The sequence below is a fragment of the Budorcas taxicolor genome, chromosome 11, assembly GCF_023091745.1.
Source record: "Budorcas taxicolor isolate Tak-1 chromosome 11, Takin1.1, whole genome shotgun sequence".
In the NCBI taxonomy this organism is placed as follows: Eukaryota; Metazoa; Chordata; class Mammalia; order Artiodactyla; family Bovidae; genus Budorcas; species Budorcas taxicolor.
In genome coordinates, this window is record NC_068920.1 from 90,144,309 (window position 1) to 90,159,107 (window position 14,799).

Here is a 14,799-nt window from a genome sequence, read left to right on the forward strand (position 1 = left end):
TCACATTAAATCTTCAGCAATCATAATAGCTTACATCATATGGGATTTTATACAAGCAGAAAGGAGCAGGGGAATAAGACACAGGTCAGTTTTACTGTTGTCTAGATAATTGCTAATGTTGTGAGGTATGATTCAAACTTTCAAAAGGGGTTTTTGAAATAGAAAAGATGTAATGTAAAAACAAAAATTAGTAGCGGTTTGAATTTCACTAATCTTGTGAGGAAATTTTGTATACCATGGTAAGAAGGGTTCAGGTTATACCTTACATTTAACTTTTGATATTTATATCTTCAAAAGATTAAATATCTTCAAAAATATTTACTAAAATTTAATGTCAGTATCTAGTGGAGTAGAAGCAGAAAAACAAATTATTAGAGAATAAAAACAATGATATTAGACTGGAAGAAAGAGGAACAGTTTTTAAAACTGCAAAGGAAATGAACATAAAACATAACAATAGTAGTATTTGGTGTTAAGGACTTATGGCCAGAAGGTACAGTTTTATATATATTTTGAGCATACTAATACACAGAGAACCATAGACATTTTTCTAAAGGTTACACAGCTGTTAAGTGACAGAGCCAGGTTTCCAAAGGTAGGTATTCTTCTTCAAGGCTTATACTCTTAACTTCTGTGCAAGTGGTGTTCAGCTCTGGGGAAGTGGCATGAGTTTGCAGTTGAACATCCTTCTTGCATGGCTGTGGGCTTCTATGTGTAAGCTGTGGGTCCATGTGGTACATTTGTAGGGATGTTCTTCTAGTCAGACTGTTCAGGTTGGTAGATAGGGATGGATGTTCAGCTAAATAAATAGGATAGATCTATCCTTAAGGAAGAGTTAGCAGGTGATGTTACAGCTCCTGAAATCCTTCAGTTATTTCATTTAACTAGCTCAACTAATGTCTGTGTATTTGACCACATCCACTTAGTTTTTATGTTTTTTCTTATGCCCTTTGTAATATGTAATTATAGTTTGGATATCTTTTTAAATTTAAGAGCGTTTATAAATTTCCAAGTGGTCAGAGAATTTTGCAATTGGGTTTTTTTTTCCTTTTTGCACTAAAGTGACCTTTAAATAAGATTTATTTTTCTTCATGGTCTAATCAATGTTTGTATTTTTTCCTACCCAAAAAAAAAAAATAAAACCCATTTCTCAGTGTTAACATTAGGAAAGTATATTCTATAAGAATTCATATTCATCAGTTACATCAGTGTTTTTAATACAAAACAGGTTTAATTAAAGCAAGACTACTTAGAACCCCTCATAGCTCAGTCAGTAAAGAATCTGCCTGCAATGTAGGAGACCCAGGTTCAATTCCTAGGTCGGGAAGATCCTCTGGAGAAGGAAATGGCAGTCCACTCCAGTGTTCTGCCGTGGAGAAGCCCCATGGACAGAGGACCCTGTCAGGCTACAGCCCGTGGGGTCGCAAGAGTCGGAAATGACTTAGCGACTAAACCACCACCAACCTGCTAATACGTAGTGTGACCTTCTAAGCAGAAAGGAGGTAAAACATGCAGCATTTTTCAAACCTCTTTGAAGGAATTATCTCCTGGTCTGGTCTTTCGCCTGCACATTAGATCATTTTAGTGATATTCTGCAGGTATATTGTCCACTTACCTTCCTGGTGAGTTGTTCGTCATATTAGGGGAACTGTGGAGTAGGCAAGCCATCCTTTGAGGCATCTTTCATCTGCCATTTAGTGGGAGCTTCTGTTTATATTTTCTCTAGTTTCCAATAATCATACGTTTCTATTATTTTTAGATTCTTATGACTATTTCCATGAAATCTGGGCTTGTGTGCCCCTTACCTTATTATCCAAAAGGCCCTCAAATGTTGTAGTTTAACCATCTTGAGGGCAGGGATGGTATTTATTCCTCTTTTTTATCTTTTACAAGAGTCTTTTCCATCCCTCAGTTTTTTATTTTACTCTCTGAGACTTTTGCCATATCTTCATTAAATTGTTTGCTTTGAATTTAAGCAGTTTAAATGGGAAAATAAACACTAGTGTTAATGCCATAAAAATAATTATTTTTGGATGCATCACCCAGTATCATATTGTTTAGCACTTTGGGGGGAATGACAGCACCTAATTGAAGGGCCATCATGCATAGCCCTTCATGCTGTTCTCTGCATAGCTTGGTGTTGTGCATCATTCTCACAAACTGTGATGTGAATGGTGTGTCCTAGAGTGTTGTGGTCTTGTGGCCCTATGCACCATGCACTGTGCAGAGTACTCTATGTGTAATTAAATCCATGGAACAACCCTGTGAGGTAGGTAATGTTATTATCCATACCTTCCAAATACAGGAATAATGACCCAGAGAAATAGAAGTTAGTTAACCTTCCTAAAATTACACAGCGGGTAAATGGCAGAGCTGGAGATAGGAACCCAGGCTGTCTGCCTCCAGGGCTTTTAATCACACAGTTCATTGCTAGCAAGTTTACTTCAGTGTTTACATTGTATTCAAAAGGTGCTATTGGGTTTTGTTCCCCCACACATCTATGAAAAACATTCAGACACTTTTTGTGTCTGATTCCAGGTAACTAATTCTTATGTAATTTATTTTAGGTTAATGGAAAAGGTTCCTTATGGTGTGTTGATCCAGAATATAAACCCAACCTTATGCAGGCACTGAAGAAGCAACCTTTCTCCTCAAAATCCACATTTTACAGCCCTCCTGCATCACCACAAAGGTACAGGATCTAAGATGTAAATGTCAGTGGCAATATATAAGATTTCATTATATGAGATGGAGTAACTTTTAAGTTGTGGGGGTTTTTTCATCTTTTTTTTTTAATTACATAGAGAATTATTTACGGATAAGACATTAGACTAAGGCATTTTTGCTTATTAGGAACTGAGATGTTGTGTAATTGAGAGCATAAATTCTGGAAAATGTATTAATAATTAATAATATATTCTAACTAAACTCTGAAGATAGTGATAATATGAATTGAGGTATAACCTGAAACCTTTTTGTAAAGATCAGATCGTTTACATTGTCTGCAGTACTAGTACTGACCTAAAGACACAAGAAAGTAGAAGTATATTTAAAATTTTTTAAATAAGGTAGTTTGTTTGCAGCATTTATATATATATACTTATATTCATTTTTCTATTTTAAGATTTTTTCCCTTCACAGCATGTTTAATATTTGAAAATTATGTTCAAGTCTCAAATTTTTAAATGTCAAGTAAAATAATGCTTTGGATTTTTATTTGATTTGTTTCTGTTGGCAAATATGCTTTTCCTTGGCCTTTTGTTTTCTAACTCCGTGATCATTAAATTGATCTTATAGCTTTCCCATTTTAAGTCAAATCTGAAAATGATGACTTTAAATCTGACTGTTGCCTTTGAAAGAAGCCTTTAGAATCTTTATTTTTAAACTCTATTATATATATTCATTTGAGTTGAAAATGACAGTTTTGTCAAAATACTTTTAAGGGTAGTCTATAAAAAGTTTTTTAAAGCTTTTTAGTAAAATAATAAATGAAAAATTTGAAACATTCACAAAAGTAGAAGAGTGAACTCCCATTTGCGGCAGTTACCAACATTTCATGTAGTGTTTAAGGAATTAAAGTATTATATAACTTTTAGAGGAGTGTTTGTAGCTGATACAGTTTTAAAAATTAGCCTAAAGTTGAAATTTCTCCATTATATATACATAATACTTATTGAGATTTTAAACTTATTTACCATATTAGTAGATTAGAAGGATCATTATAACAAGAACTAGTTTATCCTTATGAAATGAAACTCTGAAAAGATGTTTTCAGAGTTTATATTCTCATTGTTTGGGAGTTGATACTTTCCTTAGTATTGGTACTTAAGAGATGTCCTAGTTTAAAAGAACAGTAGTTGGGAAACTAATGGTAAGCTTTGTTGATACTACTTTAATGTTTTATTTAGCAATGCTATTTTTTATTAAAAATCAAATGGGAGAATTGGCACAGTTTTTTTGTACACCATCAAAAATATACTTTCCTGTGCCTTTGATATGAAACATTTTCATGTTTTCATTCTTTATATGTTTAAATGTTAAATAGAGATGATTTTGTGGTTTAAAAACAGGTAGATAAACAGCAGCATAGAGGTTGTAATCTTTGACTGTAAAATATTTTTAGAAACATTTTCTCTATATTATTGTTGGAGAAAATGACAGTTCCGTCTGACATGCCTTTGTGTAGTCCTTTCATGCCATAATTGGTTAAGTCTGAGGAAGAGAATGAACTATAGTGTATATGAAACTGTGACTGAGAAATAGAGTTTTAATTTAGTTAGCCAAACAGATTTTTTTTTAAATACTATCACAAATTCCAGAGAAGAGGAAAGTTTGTTCCAAAAATATTTTAAAATTTTTGAAATTAAAAAAAAGAAACTGCTGGTCTCTTTCATAAATATAGAAATTTTAATTTGTAATTGATATTTTTAATTAAATCAGGAACTTTTTCTTTTTTTGTCATCACCATACAGTCTTCTTTTTAAACATTGTTTTGATAAACACTTTCATTTCTGTAGTAACACCTATATTAATATCTTATCGAATGTAGGCATCCACTGTAGAATCAAACAGTAACTATTATGTATTGTCTGTTGTTTTGGGCATTTTAAATTTAATGTTCTTATTTAATTACCACAACAACCCTATGTGGGAGTTTTAATTATTCCTGTTTTACAGATGAAGAAACTAAAGGGTTAATTATTTTGCCTAAGAACGCCCAAATAGTTGTGATTTAAACTTGGATCTTATGCTCTTTCTGCTTTGGCAGACTCTTGCTAAACTGAATAGTATTAGCAAAGAAAACAAGGTAAAAACTGTTTTTTATTGTAAAAACTAGTTGTATTTGTAACTAAGTTTTATAAAATGTGAAATAAAAAAATTTTTTTAATGAGTGTGCTTGTCTTATCTCTTTTTTCAGTGGTTCTTTATCACCTCACTACTTAAGCTCTGTACTCAAGCAGAACCAGGTGCGAACTCTCAAAGGTATGTGAAAGATCAGTATTTTAAATCATAAGAACTCAGGTTAAAATCAGAATTTTTATTTAATTTTTTTAATTATAAAAATATTGCCTGTTCATTATAGAAGGTTTAAAAAATAAAAAACATTTATAAAAAAGAAACTAAAACTTACCCTTTATTCTGCTGTTAACTTTTTAATTGGGCTATACTGGGTGTACAGTATTGTATGTTTCAGGTATACAACATAGTTATTCACAGTTTTTCAAGTTATACCCCATTTATAATTATAAAATAGTGACTGTATTCCGTGTGTTGTACAGTATATTCTTGAAGCTTAGTTATTTTTTGCATAGTAGTTTATACCTCTTAATCTCTTACCCTGTCTATCTTGCCCCTCTGCTGTTAACATTTTTAATATAATTGCTTTGGTCCTTTTTATGCCTTGCACAAGAGTAGATATGTTTGCATGCATGCCCATATATGCACATACCACCCCTCACCTCTCAAACACACTTTTTCTCCAAGTACTTAGATTTTACTGTGTATACTGTTTTATATCCCTGTTTTCATTTTCCTTTTATTGTATACTTTTCCTTGAAAATAGGGAAATATTTCTTAGTAATGTGATAAGTACTGAATCATCTTTTCAAGTCTGTCGGTCTGGAATAGTTGACAAACTGTGGCCTGTGGGCCAAATCTGGCCGCCACTCGTTTTGTTATGGCCTTTGAGTTAGGGATGGTTTTACATAATTCTTTTATAGATTAGGTGTAAAGAACTATAATTTAGGAAGAAAGCAATAAGCTTTCAAAAGCTAACTTTTGAACTTGGTTGACTTTTAAAAAGTAGATCAAAATTTTGAATTAGTTGTTTTTTCCTCTACTCATAGTTAATATTATAGGTTAGTGATATACTAACATAAGTTTTCCTCACATTGCTACTTTGGAGCTTGCAGGTGTTACTCTGATCTATAAAAATAAAAATTATCAGATGAAAAGCCTTTCTGTGTATCAGAGACATTTTGGCTCTTTAAATCTATACTAAGCCAAGCCTAGGAAACATATGATGATGGTCTGTAAAAATAAGGGAGGGAAAGAGTGTGAAAAGTTTAAGAGAACTCTGCAAAGAAGTTAATGGAATTAGGAGTCTGCTTCAGATAATATTGTGACTGAACATAAGGCAAGTACCCATTTTCCTGTTACCTACATGAGTAAATGTGCTCTCTTTATGTTTAGGTATTGCTGAAACTTCCTTTTTCTTTTTATTACTTCAGTAAATTCTGACCCTTAGTCTATTAAGCTTTAGCTCATATGCACATTTTGAGAACGTTTTCTGTCTTGAATTCTGGGGTTTATTTAGAATCTCTTCTTGTTCTTGTTCTATTCCATCCGAATTCTGCTTCTTCCTTTGGGGATCAGCTTCCACAAGGAGAGCATAGGTACTTTTTCATCTAATGAGTTGTATGTATTATCCATCATCTCTCAGAAGTTTTAGGAGAAAATGAAATACTGTACCACACAAAAACTTTAAGAAATTTTATATTTAAATCAGGTTGATATAGCACATATATGTAGATTCTGAGGAAATTTGCTTTTTCTTAGCTCTTGATATTATTTCTAGGGAAAAGTTTGAAAAATACAGCAATAAATTGATTAAACATTCAAGTACTTGTTGAATTCATCCATTGTGCTAATCATTGAACTCTGGGTGCCTTGGGATATGCAGAAAGAGACCCAGGCCCTAGTCTCAGAAAATATACAGTCTAATTAAAGAATTAATTCTTGTTTAATTGATTAGAATTGTACAGAATACACTGGGAGAAAAGGAAGTGGGTGGCAAATTAAGCTTAGAGGTAGGTTGGGAAAGGCCTCTTCAAGAAGAAAGTGTGATGCCTGAGCTCTGGGCCTCGAAAGTTGGACAGATACTTAACCTTGGTTAGAGGTTTGGTCTGGGACAGTTGCTAGGAACTGCAGGTTGGTAAGCATGGCTGAAACCTAAGCGCGTAGAAGACTAAGTAGCCTTGGTCCTGCAGCTATAGATGTGATCGTTTAGCATGGGCAAGGCGAATGAAGAAGTCTAAGCAGGCATTAGCAAAATGAACGGAGAAGAAATGGCAGCCCACTCCAGTGTTCTTGCCTGGAGAATCCCAAGGACGGCGGAGCCTGGCGGGCTTCCGTCTATGGGGTCGCACAGAGTTGGACACGACTGAAGCGACTTAGCAGCAGCAGCAGCCAAATCAAGGAGAGCTTCTTTAGCATAATGAGTTGGAACTTCTTCCTGTAACTGTAACGTTAGTTTACATTGAGTTCCTGACTTTAGTGTTTTGCTTGCATTATTTCATTTAATTCTTACAACAACTCTTTGAGGTTTTGTTACCCCCTTTTACAAATAAGGAAATCGAATTTTGGAGAGATTAAGTAACTTTCTTAAGGTTACACAACTAGTAAATGGTATAGAAGGAACTCTGATTTCAGAGCCTGCACTCCTACCAGATATGAGGAGTTAGGGGAACTACTGAAGGTCTTTAAAGAATAAGGTGACGTTGTCAGTTTTGTGTTTTGTAAGTATCACTGAAATTTCACTGTTGGCTCTAACTTTATTGTTGTCGTTCAGTTGCTCAGTCATATCCGACTCTGCGACCCCATGGACTGCTGCATGCTAGGCTTCCCTGCCCTTCTCCATCTCTCAGAGCTTGCCCAAACTCAGGTCCATTGAGTCAGTGATGCCATCCAACCGTCTCATCCTCTGTCATCCTCTTCTCCTGCCTTCAGTATTTCCCAGCATCAGAAGTCTTTTCAAATGAGTCAGTTCTTCACATCAGGTGGCCAAAGTATTGGAACTTCAGCTTCAGCATCAGTCCTTCCAGTGAAAATTCAGGACTGATTTCCTTTAGTATTGACTGGTTGGATCTCCTTGAAGTCCAAGGGATTCTCAAGAGTCTTCTCCAGCACCACAGTTTGAAAGCATCAGTTCTTCAGCACTCAGCCTTCTTTATGGTCCAGCTCTCATATCGGTACATGACTACTGGAGAAACCATAGCTTTGACTATATGGACCTTTGTCGACAAAGTAATGTCTCTGCTTTTTAATATGCTGTCTAGTTTTGTCATAGCTTTTCTTCCAAGGAGCAAGTGTCTTTTAATTTCATGGCTGCAGTCACTGTCCACAGTGATTTTGGAGCCCAAGAAAATAATAGTAGAATCAAATATAAAATTCATCTGTCACTTCATAGAATTATCCTTTTTAAAGTCTCCTGTGTTTTGCTCATCTGGCCAATAGCAGTGTTACAGTATTGTATAACAGGCAGCAGGAGGCAGAGAAATCTCATACTGAGATAGCAGAACAAAACCTTTTTTGGTCAATATTTTGATTTGGTGTGGGTTTGTAGTAAATTCATGTGTTGAAAAATATTTATTGAGTGCATTTGTGTGCCAGTCACTGCTCTAGGCACCAGGGATGCATCAGTGAACAAAGAAGGCAAAAATGGAACCATATTCTGATTAGTAAATTTTAGTATTTATACTTAAGCACTAAAGTGTATGTAGTGTATTACAAGCAAATATAAAATTCAGATAGTTAATGATGAAGGTAGGAACTAAATGCAAATCTAAGTTCAAATTTAAGTTTACAAATTTGCACAATTTGTATCTTAATTAAAGTGAAAGTAAACTGGTAGTTCAAACAGCTTCACATACTAGTAATTTATTGAAATCACTCTCCTACTTTTAAGAATCATGAGAAACAGCTTCCTTGTTTGGATGCTCTGTAAATGTGTATACTGGTTTTGATAAAGGCAGTAAATCCTGCTGTAGTTAATACTTGGCTTATAATCATTTAAATTATGCCACTGTGGTTCTTATATCGTTCCTTAAGCAAATGGACTGAGAATCAGGTAATAGAAACTTGGCTTATTATAACTCTTACTTTCGCATAGTTAAAACTGAGTCTTTTTAATTTTCTCTGTTATTGTTAATAATTTCTTAGCATCAAGGCTAAGAAAATATAAACTAGGAAGCATAAGTTAACAGTTTTGACAGAGATTTATTTGAACCAGTTACTAAATCACTAGCATATTTTGAACTCTAGTCAGAACTACGAAGGATAAAAAGGGAACTGTTTAATATGACTTTTAACAGGTCATTTTTGTGATTATTTAACTCACTGTTTGGATGGCTCTCATGACAAATGACTTTAAGCTGGAAGTGAATTATTGAGTTAAATAGTGTCAGAGAAAATATATACAAAAGGCTTTATAAAAAAATGAAATTTCTATTCTGAATGTGTTAGATAATATAGCTAATAGTATGTTTATTGAGAACACAGAGCCATCTTTAAAATTGCAAATGTATTGAGTTGACCAAAAAGTTTTTTTGGATTTTTCAGTAAGATGTTATGGAAAAACCTGAACAAACCAACCCTATACTTATTAATGAAAAAACATTATAAAGTGTTTTCAGCTGTGACAATAAGTAAGTCTTAGGTTTAATTTTAATACCAAAACTGATTTGGTACTATAAATAAGCATTGTAAAATCTACACCGTTTTGTTGCTTTTGTTCCAAGAAGTTCAAGAATGTACTTTGGACAAATCGTTGATAATTAGGTGGTGGTGGTGTTTATTGAAGTTGATAATTAGGTGGTGGTGGTGTTTATTGAAGTATAGTTGATTTACAGTGTTGGATAGGAGACTTCCCTGGTGGGTCAGTGGTTAGGACTCCACACTTCCAATGCCATGTTGGATAATCAGGTGTTCTTGATTACCAGATGGGATCATTTCTCTGGTGCTTATTTTAACATTGAAGTTAAACTTTTTTTAAGTTAATTGACAAGATGTTGTGGGAAGCATATTTAACGAATGTTCTAAATCAAACAAAGTCAGATGTAGATAAAATCCTTTTGCAAAGAAGTAATTTCATGTTGGACTATTCAAATTAATTTGGCTGTAACAAATTCCTACAAGAATTTGTATTTAAAGAACAATTTTCCTGTCATTTCTACTGTTACAGAAAGTGAAAGTGTTAGTTGCTCAGTCATATCTGACTGTTTGAGACCCATGGACTATCGCCCTCCAGGCTCCTGTGTCCATGGAATTCTCCAAGCAAGAATATGGAGTTACCTTTCCCTTCTCCAAGGGATCTTTCCAACCCAGGGATCAAAACCCGGTCTCCCGCATTGTGGACAAGATTCTTAACCTTCTGAGCCACCAGAGAAGCCCCTATACACACTATAAAGATACACTAATTTTAAAGTTAAAAATCTTTTATAGGTGCTTCATTTACAAGATTAATAAATTTCCTGAAATTGTTTACTTGTTATAATGCATTCCAGTATTAGATTCTTTCCCTCACCACCCTTCTCCCTTTTTTTAAAAAAAAAAGTAAATTTTCTTTTAAATTAAAAGAAAACAAAATTATTTCATGGAACAGAAGTCTCTCTGTTAGTATAATGCCAGCCAGGTTGCACCCTGCACAAAGGACACCTGGCTGAGACAATGAGTGGGCTGATGTCAGAAGGACTGGACTACACCCAGTCCTCAAGCTGTGTGCCCTGGTTTAGAGAAGCATTCACCTGGAGGCCAGTTGCTTTTTTTCCAGTTCACACAGAGATACAATATGGGCTAGAGCTGTACTAGCTTTTTTTCTTTAAAGACATGTTAGAATACTGAACTCTATTATAGTCAAGTCTCATTCTAAAAGATGGGAATTGGAGAGGTCTTTGTCTTACTAGCGTCTATGGCTGTGGCATCTGGGAATCATTAATTCAAGTTCTTTATAACCTGATTTTTTTTTTTTCTGCCTGAAATGCTTTTTCTTTGAATATCTTCATAGTTTCCTTTCTTTCACCTTCCTGAGGTTTTTGCTCAACTATTAACTTTCCTTGAGGCCTTCCCTAACCTCTGTATTTAAAGTTGCAACTACCTTTCCCCACATTCTCTGTCTTGCTTCCCTCCAATTTTCTTCTCCCTAGTGTTTATCTCTCAGAAGTTGTATTTCTTTGTGTTCTGAGAGTCAGGGATTTTCCTGTTTTGTTTTCAGCCTGGAATGTGAGATAGGACACTCAATTTATTGAATGAGTAACAGAGAATTTCCATTATACTCTATAATTTCCTGCAAAATTTCCTACTCTAATTATAGATACTTGGTAAGTTTTGAGGGATGATGAGATTACAAATTGCCTGGATTTTGGAGGTAGACCGCACAGGTTTAAATCCCATCTCTATCATTCCTAGAGATCCCTCTTTGTCCATTTTCTCATCTTTAGGATGGAAATACTAACAGTACCACATCATAAACTTATGAGAGTGAGATGAGTTAATAATACTTAGAACATGCCAAAGGCTTAGTAATTTGGTGATAATCAGCTTAATCTAAAGAAAGGAGATGTGGCAGAGATACAATATATTCTTCACTCATTTATCAGGGAACTACTGTGTGTTCCAGGTATTATGGAATATAGAGAATAAGACATGATTCTTACCTTAAGGGAGCTGACAGTCTAATTGGAAAGACATTCATATAGAAGCTCTGATTAATGAGATTGCACTGTATTCAAAGGAGAAGAATATGTGCTCTCTCATAGCAACAGTCTTCTGATTTACTTAAACCTATTTTTTAAGGTCATAACATTTCCTGCCTTTACAGAGTTTGTGGTCAAGATGAGGAGGAAACTAGTAACTATCCACATGGCTTTATTATCTAAGATAATTTTATAATTAGATATAAATAGAATGTAAGATTTGGGGATAATAAAAATTTTCCAGCTTTGGGGCAGAAATGGAATGTTTTTGAGTCTTGTTTTAAACCTATCCTTTATAACTAAAGGATATATAAATTATTATATAAATTATCCTTTATAACCTATCCTTTAAAATTTGTAAACATTTTCTAACTTGTCCTTCACATTTTAGATTGTACCATTTTACTTTTATTTGATTATGGTTATAAAGGCTAACAGATTGCCAAGATGTAGAGGAACTGCTAGTGCAAAAGTAGATATGAGAGTGTAATGACCTCTGGAATAGGACCTGCTGTTTTTACCAGCCTATTAAAATCCACTTTTCTTATGGAATATCCATAATTGTAGTACTTACAGGCTTGCATGTAATTATGACTAAAGACGGTGCTAATGTTTATGTGTGTTCTTAGCTAGTTTAATCTTTTTAAGGGCAATCCTTATTGAAATGCAGGTCAGGTTCTTATTTTCATTGTGAATAATTAAAGAAAACTTTCATTATTTCTAGTGCCTCTCAATTCTCCTTTATACAATATTGTTCATAATTTTAAGTGAACAAAAGTAGATTATGAAATAATGTCTCATTTTGTACATTTATCTGTATGTGTTTGTGTCTGTATATATATATGATATCTATATACATGTGTGTGTATAAATTACATGTTATATACATTATACATTTTTTTACTAGAAGATACACCAAAACCTTAATGTTGGTTATCTTTGTTTGCATACACTATGATAGCCTCTTTTTTATAAAGAACATTAATATTATGACTCTTTTCCTTTTTTAGAATCTGATATTGATGCTGCCACTGCAATGATGCTTTTAAATACTTCTATAGAACAAGGAATTTTGGAATGTAAGCAAACATGCTTTTCTTTTTCATGAGCACCTTTCAAATGTCATTTAGGACAGGCAAAATTACTTCTTTCTAACTAGGTTGTGTTTTCATCTAAATAGTCTCTGTTTTATTTTCTTTTAATTTATGTGAGCAGTTGTAAAATTGAGGTTAATGCTATGATAATTCTTGTTACATTGACCAAGAAATGAAGAAATAAATAGCATGTTTAGAAATTAAGCTTAAAGATTTAAAAGTGAAAATGGGGATGTCCCTGGTAGTCCAGTGGACAAGACTCTGTGCTCCCCATGCAGGGGACCCAGGTTCAATCCGTGGTTAGGGAACTAGATCCCATATGCTGCAACAAAAGATCTCACATGCCACAACGAAAGGTTGAAGATCCCACATTCTGCAACTAAGACCTGCTGCAGCCAAATAAATAAATAAAAATAAATATTCTAAAGAAATGAATAAAAGTAAAAATAAAAGCTATGAATAAGAAAACATAGAAAGTATGCTTATAACCTTGAAATGAGAAAAGCTATCTTTGACATACAAAGTGCAAGATCCATAAAAGCTTGTGTAAATTTAATTAAACATCAAACTCTTATTTAGAGCTCTGACAACAGCAGATACCTGTAAGAAAAGTAACACAAGCATAGTACTGGGATGACGTATTTCTTCACTGTATATAGCAGACAAAGGAATAATGTTGAGTATACATACATGCACAACATAAAAAGATTCTGTAAGTAAGAAATAAGAAAACAGTTCAACAAAATATATGAATAGCTAGGCCTCGGAGCAGGAAATACACACATGGATAGCGCACATTTGAAAAGATACAGCTTCTCTAGAAATCAAGGAGATGTAAAATGAAACAATATTGAGATAATATCTTTTTGTCATGAGATTATGAAAAATTAAAACAATTGATAATGTTAGAGGTTAAGTATAGTAGCTGGGTGTTGTCATGCAATGTAGGATATAAATTGATACAGCTATTTTGGAAGGCAATTTGGAAACACCAACTAAAATTTAAAACATATATATTTTATCTCTCCTAGAAAAATTCCATATGTGTAAGAAAAGGCATGTAGAGGATTTTCATTGCAGTATTACTTGTAATAGTGAAAAACTGGCAACAACCTAAATATCAACAAGTAAATTGTTAGCTAACCAGTGACACATTAATATTGAGGCATTTTCTGCAAGCAGCTCAAAATAATTGTATTTTCCATGGGAAGGTCAAGATATACCATTAAATGGTTTAAAAATATTTTAGATTGATTCCTACAGGATGATGGTCTGCATAAAATTTAAAGACCCACAAAACATCACCAGTCTAACACACTTATTCAGGAGTGATATAATAGTTTTAAATGGCCTGTTTCTGCAGTCACATGCATTTGATTTACTGATGGAAGCTTTATTTTCCACAGGTGAGAAGCCTCTGCCTCTGAAAACAGCAATGCAAAAAAAGAGAAGTTATAGCAATGCGTTCAGTCATCCCAGTGCTGTGCGATTACATGAGAGTGATTCTTTAGCCACCAGCATTGATCCAAAAGAAGACCACAATTACAGTGCAAGTAGCATGGCAGCGCAGCGTTGTGCGTCCAGGTCTAGTGTGTCCTCTCTGTCTTCTGTGGATGAGGTGTATGAATTTATCCCAAAGAGTAGCCATGTAGGAAGTGATGGCAGTGAAGGATTTCGCAGTGAAGAAGACACAGACGTTGACTATGAAGATGATCCACTTGGAGACAGTGGCTATGCGTCGCAGGCTTGTGCAGATACGACTGAAAAGGGGCAGCCAGACAAAAAGATGCGAAAACAAGCATGTCAAGAAATTGATGAGGAGCTCAAAGAGGCAGCTGGATCTCTGCTCCACCTTGCTGGTATTCGTACGTGTCTAGGTTCCCTAATAAGTACTGCAAAGACACAGAATCAAAAGCAGCGGAAAAAATAGAAATACTTACTAGTGTGAAATTATTTTTAAATGTGGCAATACTCTTCTACTTAATTCTTTACAAGGGATATCAAAGCCATAATGGACTTCTTTTGTTTTAGGGTGGGGGAGGGGTGCTAATTACTTGTTTATTTCAAAATATTTTTGTTTTTTGAATTTTTATAAAATAGTTGCTGTTAGGATCATGCCCAATCATCAATATGATGTGAAATCCTAAATGCATAATTTTTGTGATAAGTGTCTTCAAGATTGGAACTTTTATGTTAAAAAAAAAAGTCCAGAGCCTCTGTCTTAAACTTGTAGG

At 34.1% G+C, this 14,799-nt stretch overlaps 1 protein-coding gene across 2 annotated transcripts in view; it reads left to right on the forward strand.

Moving 5' to 3' along the window:
* FOXN2 (forkhead box N2) overlaps positions 1–14,495 on the forward strand; it is a 53,095-nt gene extending 38,600 nt beyond the window's left edge. For both annotated transcript variants that reach the window (XM_052649334.1, XM_052649335.1), the window contains exons 3-6: positions 2,568–2,692; positions 4,919–4,983; positions 12,482–12,550; positions 13,972–14,495. In XM_052649334.1, coding sequence (XP_052505294.1) covers positions 2,568–2,692; positions 4,919–4,983; positions 12,482–12,550; positions 13,972–14,495 — 783 coding nt within the window. The remainder of the gene's footprint in view (positions 1–2,567; positions 2,693–4,918; positions 4,984–12,481; positions 12,551–13,971) is intronic.
* Positions 14,496–14,799: the final 304 nt, after the last annotated feature.